This window comes from Gastrolobium bilobum, unplaced genomic scaffold (genome assembly GCF_033153095.1).
Source record: "Gastrolobium bilobum isolate Gb01-03AN ecotype WA unplaced genomic scaffold, APGP_CSIRO_Gbil_v1 utg2627, whole genome shotgun sequence".
Classification (NCBI taxonomy): domain Eukaryota; kingdom Viridiplantae; phylum Streptophyta; class Magnoliopsida; order Fabales; family Fabaceae; genus Gastrolobium; species Gastrolobium bilobum.
Window position 1 is genome coordinate 128,740 of NW_026897199.1, and position 11,363 is coordinate 140,102.

The 11,363-nt window shown below is 34.8% G+C and overlaps 1 protein-coding gene across 1 annotated transcript; it reads left to right on the forward strand.

The window, feature by feature from the left end:
* The first annotated feature begins 993 nt into the window (after positions 1-993).
* On the forward strand, positions 994-3,733 carry LOC133304840 (uncharacterized). The gene is made up of 3 exons (XM_061504903.1): positions 994-2,706; positions 2,819-3,026; positions 3,180-3,733. Exons 1-3 carry the CDS (start codon positions 994-996, stop codon positions 3,731-3,733), a joined length of 2,475 nt encoding a protein of 824 aa, XP_061360887.1.
* The last annotated feature ends 7,630 nt before the right edge of the window (positions 3,734-11,363 follow it).

The window sequence follows — 11,363 nt, forward strand, 5'->3', positions numbered from 1 at the left end:
ATTTTTCTTATTTTTCCCATTTCTTTGACTCTATTCCTCTATGATATACATTCTAGAGCTGAGGTATTATGTTGACTCTTTCTTGTTTGTCATTTTTTTCTTATGAGAAGTACTAGTGCATGCATGAATGGAACTTTCTTTACTCTATACAATTATTTTTTTTGCTTAGTATATATAGTGGGAGGCTTATGAGGCCTGTAGGCCATGTCAGGCTTTCTTATTTTTGAAAATGGGCCGGGCTTGGCCTACAAATAAAGCCTTTAATAGGCCAGTAGGCTAGATAGGCTAAATTTTTTTTGACGTAGGCTTGGGCCAGGATGGCCAAAGCCCAGCCCAGCCCAGCCCATTTACACCCCTAATTGCATAGACTTGAGCTTATCTTTGTTGTTAGGCTATACACCTACTAGTTCTTCAATTTATAATATCTGTACTTTGAGAGTACATATCCACTCTTTATCACCTTCATCTTACTTCCTGAATCAAAAGGGGAGTGAACCCTTGTGTTGGTCTGCCAAGAGACAGAAGTCTTGGAAAGGGGAGTGAACCCTTGTTAGTCTACCAAGATACAGAAGTCTTGGAAATTTGTAAAGGTTTGTCAAGCACCCGTGAAGCTTGACCGTTAGTGAAAGATTTGATCGAGCGACTTCAGTCTGGACGTAGGTCACAGTGGTAGTGACCGAACCAGGATATATCAAGTTTGCAAATCTCTCTATCCCTTATCTCTTGCATAAGCATTGATTAATCATTTGAGCATATTTAAATTCATATCTCATCAAATATTTACCTGATCTATTTTTCTGTTATTTAGTCACTACACGCTGTAAATTATTTAAATTAAATAAATTGGCTTTGAAAAAGAAAAGTAAGGCATTTTAATAGAAATATTTTTAAAACTCAATTCACCCCCCCTCTTGAGTTTGAGGCCACTTGTCCAACAAGTGGTATCAGAGCTTGGACTCTTGTATAAAAGGCTTAACCGCTTCAAGAGAAGTAATGGCCTCTTTGAACAATGATATGCCTCTTGAGGGAACTTCAACTTCAAGACCTCCCTTCTTTAATGGTACAGATTATGCTTACTGGAAAAGTCGAATGCAAATCTTCCTAGAATCAAATGATTTAAGAATTTGGAACATTGTTGAAGAGGGATATAAAGTCCTAACCAAAAAGGATGAGAGCAACAATGATGTTCCAAAGAATGTAAAGGAATTTTCAGAGGAAGAAATTAAAGAAGCAAATTGGAATGCTAAAGCTAAAAACTTAATCACCAACGCTTTAGGAAGAGATGAATATTTTCGTATAGCTTCCTGTAAAACCGCAAAAGAAATGTGGGATGTGTTAGAAATAACGCATGAAGGAACTAGTGAGGTTAAGGTCTCTAAAATTCTAGGATTAACTAGAGAATTTGAACTATTTGAAATGAATGATGGTGAAACCATACAAAGTATGCAAAAGAGATTTACTCATATCATCACACATTTAGATGCATTAGGTTCTACATACACTAACTTTCAATTAGTTACGAAAGTTTTGAGAAGCTTGAACAGGGACTGGCAACCTAAGGTGACAGCTATTTGTGAATCAAAAGACTTGAAGACCATGTCCATTGCCACACTCTTTGGAAAACTTCAAGAGCATGAATTAGAACTGACAAGAACTTTGAAGGAGCAATCCAAAAAGAAAAGCAAAGGAATGGCTCTCCAAGCAACAAGCTCAATCTTTCAAGCTGAAGAAAAAGAAAAGAATCTATCCGATGATGAATTGGATGAAGAAGAAATGAGTTTCTTTGTAAAGAAATATGGAAAATTCTTCAAAAGAAGAAACCCACAAAGAAGATTTCCCTTTCCATCAAAAGGAAAAACAAAAAATGAAGGATCACCTAAACAAAACATTACATGCTACGAATGTGGAAAAAATGGTCACTACAAAACCGATTGTCCAAATTTCCAAAATAAAGACAAATATGAGAAAAGACAATCAAAAGAGAAGAAAGGATTCAAAAAGAAAGCCTATGCAGCTTGGGATGAAGATTCAAGCTCTCCCGATAATTCAAGTGAGGAAGAAGCCAACGTATGTTTCTTGCAAGATTCTAAAGCTTCAAATAAAGTAAGCAAAGAAATACAACATATGTGCTTCATGACTATGGAAGATGGCAATGAATCGGAATCCGAGGTAAACTCTACTTGCTCTACAACTTCTCTTTCATATGAAGAACTGCAAGATTTATTTGAAGAATTACATAGTGAATCTTTAAAGCATATTAAAACTCTTAAAGAATTTAGAAAAACTATTAGATCATTAGAAAAACAAGTTGCATGTCTAAACAAAGAAATAAAAAATTTAAAGGATGAAAATGAGACACTCAAGATGATTGATGCTAGTGCAAATTGTATTAAATGTTTATCATCAAATAATCATGCATCATCATCATCATGTACTTCATGTGAAAAGCTAAAAAACGAAAATGATGATCTAAACAAAATGCTAAGCAAATTCACATGTGGTAGAGATAACTTGAATATACTTCTTGGAAAACAAAGATGTATGTTTAACAAATCAGGGTTAGGATTCAACACTAACAGTCAAGAAAAATCTTACAAGAATTTCTTCATTTCACCATCCTACATGACTAGTAGTCCTTTCATTAAATGCTTTCATTGTGGTGGAAAAGGACATAGTGCATCCACATGTAAGATTAGAAAGAATGGAGTTAGTAGTCAAAAGAAAATATGGGTTCCCAAGGGAACAAGATCTATGACTAACACACAAGGACCCAAACAGATTTGGGTACCAAAGATTAAACGTTAAAACTGTTTTGTAGGTATACTTGAGAAGCATTTCATCCAAATGGGTATTGGATAGTGGCTGTTCAAGGCATATGACAGGAGACAGCACCAAATTTCTCTCAATCACAAGGAAAGAACATGGACATGTATCCTATGGGGACAACAACAAAGGGAAGATCCTTGGCATTGGGAAAGTTGGTAACTCTTCTTCAACCTGTATAGAAAATGTTTTACTTGTTGAAGGTCTTAGACATAACTTGCTAAGCATCAGTCAATTATGCGACAAAAATTTTAAAATTATTTTTGATTCAAAATATTGCAAAATTGAAAGTTTAAATGATGGGCAAGTTAAGTTTAAGGGCTATAGAGTGGATAATATCTACATGATTGATCTAGATGGTATGCCTTCAAATGACGACAGTTGCTTGGTTAGTAAGGAAAATGATTCATGGTTATGGCACAAAAGAATTGCACACATTGGCATGAATCACTTAAACAAATTGATCTCTAAAGACTTAGTAATTGGTCTTCCAAAGCTTAAATTTCAAAATGACAAATTATGTAATGCATGTGTAAAGGGAAAACAAGTGAAGGCATCTTTCAAATCTAAAAATATTGTTTCAACTACTAGGCCTTTACAACTGTTGCACATGGATCTTTTTGGACCTACACAAACTATGAGCTTTGGTGGAAATTACTATGCATTTGTCATTGTGGATGATTTTTCTCGCTTTACATGGACATTATTCCTTGCTCATAAAAGTAAAGCTTTTCAAGCATTTAGAAAATTAGCCAAGTTTATTCAAAATGAAAAATCTTTGAACATTGTTTCTATTAGAAGTGATCATGGGGGAGAATTTGAAAATCAAGATTTTGAAATGTTTTGTGATGAAAATGGAATTCAACACAATTTTTCCACTCCTAGGACTCCGCAACAAATGGAGTTGTAGAAAGGAAAAACTGTGTCCTGCAAGAACTTGCAAGGACAATGATCAATGAAAACAATCTTCCAAAATATTTTTGGGCGGATGCTATAAGCACTGCCTGCTATGTAATAAATCGTGCCTTAATTAGGCCAATTTTAAAGAAAACCCCCTATGAGCTTTACAAAGGAAGAAAACCAAACATTTCACATTTTCACATTTTTGGTTGCAAATGTTTCGTCTTAAATAATGGGAAGGATAATCTTGGCAAGTTCGATTCAAAATCTGATGAAGGTATATTTCTAGGATATTCACTCACAAGTAAAGCATTTAGGATCTACAACAAAAGAACTATGGTAATTGAAGAATCAATTCATGTAATTTTTGATGAAACTGACCCTACTCTGCCTAGAAAGAATATTTGTGATGATGATGTAGAAAACATGGATAACACAAATTTGACTGACAAAAGACAAGAAGAAAAGCAAAAAGAAAATGGGCAAGTTCAGGATGAAGAAACTACTCAAGCTAACAAGGAAGAAAGGGATCTTCCAAAGGATTGGAGAATGGCAAGAAATCACCCCATTGATGCAGTAATAGGTGACATATCAAAAGGGGTAACTATTAGAAATTCTATTAGAAATATATGCAATCATTTAGCATTTGTTTCACAAATTGAACCTAAAACCATTAATGAGGCAATTATTGATGAACATTGGCTATTGGCAATGCAAGAAGAATTAAATCAATTTGAAAGAAACCAAGTGTGGGAACTTGTGCCAAGACCTAATGATTATTCAATAATTGGCACTAAATGGGTATTTAGGAACAAGCTTGATGAAAATGGAATAATAACTAGGAATAAAGCTAGGCTTGTTGCTAAAGGATATAATCAACAAGAAGGTATTGATTTTGATGAAACATATGCTCCTGTTGCTAGATTAGAAGCCATACGATTGATGAACCCTTAGTTCATCAGGTTTTTAAGCATGAATTAATATCAATTTGTGTGATTAAATGGATGGAAAAGAGGTTAATGTCCTGGAAATCTCTCAAATACAAGTTCTGAAGCTTATGTTGAAAATTTACATTGTTTTTGTAGGGAAATGAAGCTTAAGAAGCAAAAGAGAGAAGGAAGAAGATTCTGAAGAATGGGAAAATTCTAAGTGTTGGGCGCTAAAACGCCCACAACTGAGCGTTTTAGCGCCCTGTTGCACAAAAGATGCTGGTGCTGAACATTAAAACGCCCAAAACTGAGCGTTTTAGCGCCTGAACATTAAAACGCCCAAAACTGAGCGTTTTAGCACCCAAGACAGTTAAAAACAGTTGGGCATCCGTCAAGGTTGAGCGCTAAAACGTCCAGAAATGAGAGTTTTAGCGCCCATGTCAGTTTTCAGTTGTAATTTGTAAATTATAAAAGGACAAGGGGCCTTCACATTCTGACATATTCCAGATATCAGATGCAACTCTCTCATATCCATTCTCTGATATTCTGACTTTCCCCATCACACTAGGAGAAGGGAGACCAGGTCAGATCTTTCATAGATCTGATCTGACTCCTCATTTTCTCTGACTTTCCAAATTCTTAGGACTTAGTATTGTAATAGTTAGTATACTTTCATGTAATTGTACTTGAAGATTGAAGACTCAACTATCATGACAATGGAGTTTGATCTTTCTTCTTCTTCTCTTGTTATTATTTGTATTATGTCTGAGTAGAGTCCTTTGTAGTCTGATTCAATGGAACTCAAGTTTGAATTTATGAATGGTTAATTAGATGTTTTGTTTATCTATTATGTGATTGTATGAAGTTGTCTTGATTAATTCTTCACGTTGAGGAATAGTGTAGAACAGACATGTTTACATTGTTTCTCTATTTTTGACAACTTCATCATCAGTGTTCTAGTAGTCAAGGGATTGATGCTAGGATTCTGATGTGATCTTAAGACCTTAGTAATTAATGCATGTATTAAGAAAGGAATCACCAAGGGATTGGGGTTTCTGATTAATGTGTCTATCAGGGTAGTAAGGGATTACATCTTGAGATGATAAGAAAAAGGTTGATCAACATCACATAGTAGATAATTCATAATGGAAATTGGTTCATCTATAAATTCATGTTTGAGGGAAAATGACATCTGACTACTTGTTTACATTATAATTTACATTTTATTTATTTATCAAGTTTTAATTCAATTCAGTGTAGTTTCTGGTGACAAGAAATCTATGCAATCTATGAACTTTTGTTTGATTCAACTCAAGTACATATGGTTAGTCAGTGCTTGACACAAATCCTCGTGGGAACGATCTTTACTCATCATTTTATTACTTGTACGACTAGTACACTTGCTAAATGTCCAACAACGATTATTACTTGCATTTGCATGTATGATGGATTTCAAACTATTTCAAATGGATGTTAAAAGTGCATTTTTAAATGGATATATTCAAGAAGAAGTTTATGTTGATCAGCCACCTGGTTTTGAAAATCATGACTTGCCTAACCATGTTTTTAAACTTAAAAAGGCATTATATGGTTTAAAGCAAGCTCCAAGAGCTTGGTATGAAAGGTTAAGCAAGTTCCTTTTAGAACAAAATTTTGAAAGAGGAAAGGTTGATACAACTCTTTTCATCAAAAGGAAAAATAAACACATCTTGCTCGTTCAAATATATGTGGATGATATTATATTTGGTGCTACTAATATTAAACTTTGTGAAGAATTTGCCAACATCATGAAAAGTGAATTTGAAATGTCAATGATGGGTGAACTCAACTTCTTCCTTGGTCTTCAAATCAAGCAAGAAAAGGATGGAATCTTCATCAATCAAGGAAAATATTGTAAAGAACTGCTCAAAAAATTTGGGATGGAGAATTCAAAAGCCATCGACACTTCAATGAGCACTGCTTGCACATTGGACAAAGATGAAGGAGGTAAGTCTGTTGAGATCACCAAGTACAGGGATTAATTGCTTCTTTTTTATGTTGCCAAAGGGGGAGAAAAGGTAATTAAATTGAGAAAAGTTCAATTAGTCAAAATGACAGGTAAAAAGGGGGAGATATACCCATATCATGAACTCAGGGGGAGTATCAAATTTAAAATAATTGAATTTATATAACACTAACCCTCTTTCTCACTTTAAAGTTTGTCATCATCAAAAGGGGGGAGATTGAAGAATCAAAGTGATGATGTAGCTGCCACGATGATACTATTGATGATTCCACGTCAGCATAGTTTTGATGATAACAAACAAGTCAAAGAAGATTGCTTGAAGGTGAAGCAACATCCAAAAGCAATCAAATCAAGAAACATGCAAGCCAAGCATCAAGTCAAGTCCAAGATCTCAATGGTATATTTATCTAGGACTTAGGAAAATGTGTAAAGGTGTATAGTATTATAGCATTGCATAAGCTCAAGTCATACACATCATCAAATGCATAAATGAATGTTGAACTAACAAGTCAAAAATGCATCTAAAGGTTTTTCAAACGACTTAAGCAAAAAAAAAAGAATCATGGCATTATAACAGTTACATATTCATGGCCTTATACATCCATTAAGAAAAGTCAAATCAAGTGGTTTAAATCGTTCAAAATTGGTTTGGAAAGAGTACTTACATAAAATATACTTTTCTAGTTAATTTCCATAACCAATCATATGCTTTACAAGTCATAGAAACCATATTGAAAGAAAGGAATTCTTGAAAATGTGTTAAAAGGTCACTGCCATGAAATAAACGGATATCTGACCAAGAATATCCGGATATCAATCTCCGGATATCTGATACTGAATATCCGGATATCACATATCCAGATACGTGCGCGATGAATATTCGGATATCTACTGTTTAAACGGCTATAAACGGCTATAATCACATATCCGGATATGTGTTCGATAAATATCCGGATATCTACTGTTTTAAACGGCTATAAACGGCTAGTTTTCGAATTGGGTGCCTATATAAACCCCCCTAACATCTCAAATACACACAATTCGGTCATTGATCATTTACAAAGTCTTTATCACTCATTCTAGCTTGCTTTTGCTCACATATTACTCATTTTGATCATTGCATAGACTTGAGCTTATCTTTGTTGTTAGGTTATACACCTACTAGTTCTTCAATTTGTAATATCTGTACTTTGAGAGTACATATCCACTCTTTATCACCTTCATCTTACTTCTTGAATCAAAAGGGGAGTGAACCCTTGTGTTGGTCTTCCAAGAGACAGAAGTCTTGGAAAGGGGAGTGAACCCTTGTTAGTCTACCAAGAGACAGAAGTCTTGGGAATTTGTAAAGGTTTGTCAAGCACCCGTGAAGCTTGACCGTTAGTGAAAGATTTGATCGAGCGACTTCAGTCTGGACGTAGGTCACAGTGGTAGTGACCGGACCAGGATATATCAAGTTTGCAAATCTCTCTATCCCTTATCTTTTGCATAAGCATTGATTAATCATTTGAGCATATTTAAATTCATATCTCATCAAATATTTACCTGATCTATTTTTCTGTTATTTAGTCACTACACGCTGTAAATTATTTAAATTAAATAAATTGGCTTTGAAAAAGAAAAGTAAGGCATTTTAATAGAAATATTTTTAAAACACAATTCACCCCCCCTCTTGAGTTTGAGGCCACTTGTCCAACAGATATCTCATTACTTTCTTGGCTGCAACCCAGTGATCATGACCTGGATTTGACAAATATCTCCCAAGGCTGTTAACAGGAAACAAAATATCAGGTCTAGTGCATACCTGTGCGTACATAAGACTCCCAACTGCACTGTCGTAAGGGATATTTTTCATTGCCTCTTTCAAAATGTCATTTTCAGGACACTGTTTCTTATTTAATTTATCTTCTTTTACAATTGGAGCATCACCAGCCTTCCACGACTGCATATTGAAACTTTTAAGCACATGATCAATATAGCTTCTTTGTGACAATCTCAGAACCTTTTTGGATCTGTCTACATGAATTTCAATGCCCAGAACAAAAGAAGCCTCTCCAAGATCCTTCATATCAAAATACTTTGACAAGAAGGCTTTCGTCTCATTCATTAAATCAACATCATTACTGGCAAGCAAAATATCATCTACATAAAGTACTAAGAAGATATATCTACTCCCACTTACTTTCATGTAGATGCAATGATCAAATTTGTTTTCTATGAAACCATATGATCTTACAAATGTGTCAAATTTCAGGTACCACTGGCGTGATGCTTGTTTGAGACCATAGATGGATCTTTGAAGCTTACACACCATATGCTCCTTTCAAGCTTCTTTAAACCCTTCAGGTTGTTGCATGTACACTTCATCTAGAATTTCATTAAGAAATGATGTTTTTACATCCATATGGTGAAGCTCTAAATTAAAATGAGCCACCAATGCCATAATTATCTTGAATGAGTCTTTAGAAGATACTAGAGAAAAAGTCTCTGTAAAGTTAATGCCCTGTCTCTGAGTATATCCCTTTGCAACCAATCTTGCCTTAAATCTTTCTATTTTTCCTTTATTATCTTTCTTGGTTTTGAACACCCATTTACAACCAATAGGCATGTGCCCTTCAGGTAAATCAACAAGCTCCCATACCTGATTATCTGACATAGAATTCATTTCATCTTTCATTGCTTTTAACTATTCATCTGCCTGATCACTGTCAAGAGCTTCTTTAAAAGTCACAGGGTCAACTATCTCCTCTACCTCATAATCTTCTTCACCAAGATAAATAAGAAAATCATTAGAAATAGTAGTCCTTCTCTCCCTTTATGACCTCCTCAGAGGTACTTCAGGAGTTGGTTCAACTATTGGAGGAGCTTCATGCACAGCAGTAACTTCTTGTTCTGTAATCACATCCCTAGCATCTATTTCAGGTTAAGCTTATATACTAGGAGTTTCCCAAGTCAAGTCATTACTTAAAGAAGCCACTGGAATCGAAATGATAGTAATTGGTTCTTCCCTTTCATGAGACTTGGAAGAGCCTATATCATCAGTGTCTAACTCTAAGAATTTTGCAACTTGAGACTCAACAACTCTAGTGCCACGAGAAAGACAATAGACCCTATACCCTTTAGAGTGAATAGGGTATCCAATGAAATAACATATTGTGGTCCTCGGTTCAGCCTTCATCTGAGAGGGATCATAAATATTTACTTCTGCAAGACATCCCCAAACTCGAAAATGAAATAAGCTTGGTTTCCTACTTGTCCACAATTCGAAAGGAGTCCTTGTCACTGATTTACTAGGAACACGATTCAATATATATGTTGTTGTTGTTATTGCCTCACCCCAAAGATATCCAGGTAGATTTGACCTGCTCATCATGCTTTTCTTCATCTATCAGAGTACGATTGCGTCTTTCAGCAACACCATTTTGTTCAGGACTACCAGACATTGTATATTGAGCAATAATACCATAATCTTGCAAGTATTTAGCAAAAGGCCCCATATGCTGTCCAATTTCAGTATATCTACCATAATACTCACCACCACGATCAGATCTAACAATCTTAATGACTTTTCCCAACTGTTTCTCAACTTCTTTTCGAAACACCTTGAACATGCTAAGAGCATCAGCTTTCTCCTTTATTAAAAACACATAATCATAGCGAGAGAAATCATCAATAAAATTGATAAAATACTTATTACCACATAAAGTAGTATCGTATGGCCCACTAATATCTAAATGAATTATCTCCAACAATTCTTGACTACGAGTAGCTCCTTTCTTTTTACTCTTGGTCAATTTTCCTCTCACACAATCAACACAAATCTCTTCATTGTCTAACTCAAGAGGGGGAAGGATATTAGAATTGATAAGTCTGTCAACCCTTTCTTTAGAGATATGCCCCAAACGTTTATGCCAAAACAATGTGATTTTTCTTTTATTAAACATCTTTTTGCCACACCACTTTCCATATTCAAAGTGTAATAAGGTTCATTAAAAGACAAGGATAATTTCTACAAACCATCAACCATAACACAATTCCCAACAACATTTGAATCATAAATCAAATCCATCTTTTTATTTCCAAAATTAAAACAATATCCATCATTATCAAGGGAAGAAAGAGAAATTAAATTACTCCTAAAGTCAGGAACATAAAATACATTATTCAAAAGGAGTTTGTAACTAGAATCTAAAAGCAAAATAACATTGCCCACATGTAACACGTCCACACCAGCATCATTCCCAACTTTAAGCCTTGCCTCCCTCGGACTTGGTCTCCTTAGGTTTGTAAGACCCTGCAAAGTAGTTGTTACATGAACAGTAGCACCAGAATGCAACCACCAATAATTTAAAGGGACATCTATCAAATTTGATTCAAAACAAACCATCAACTCACCTTTGCTATTTTCTTTCTTTCCTAACCAAGCCTTAAACTTGTGACAATTTACTCTCTTGTGACCATTATCCTTGCAGTGGAAACATTTCAAGACTATCCCTCCATATTTTTCATCATTATCCCTCCTCTTGAAAATTTGAAACTTCTTAGGAGTAGGAGAATAATTCTTCTTAAATTTCCCCTTTGCCTTCCGGGAGTCTTTCTTAGCATTAAAGGTAAAATGAACATACTCATTCTTTTCTTTCTTTAACTTTTCTTCCTCAAACATATTTTAGAATCAACTCATTACGGCCCCAATTCTCATTCTGAGCCGT

What these genes read in the sequence shown, in the direction of transcription:
- LOC133304840 (XM_061504903.1), top strand. Translation starts at nt 994, where the DNA reads ATGGCCTCTTTGAACAATGATATGCCTCTTGAGGGAACTTCAACTTCA. An exon ending in GTAAGATTAGAAAGAATGGA is followed by an intron (nt 2,707 to 2,818) that starts GTTAGTAGTCAA and finishes ACTGTTTTGTAG; the next exon opens with GTATACTTGAGAAGCATTTC. An exon ending in AAATGTTTTACTTGTTGAAG is followed by an intron (nt 3,027 to 3,179) that starts GTCTTAGACATA and finishes TGATTGATCTAG; the next exon opens with ATGGTATGCCTTCAAATGAC.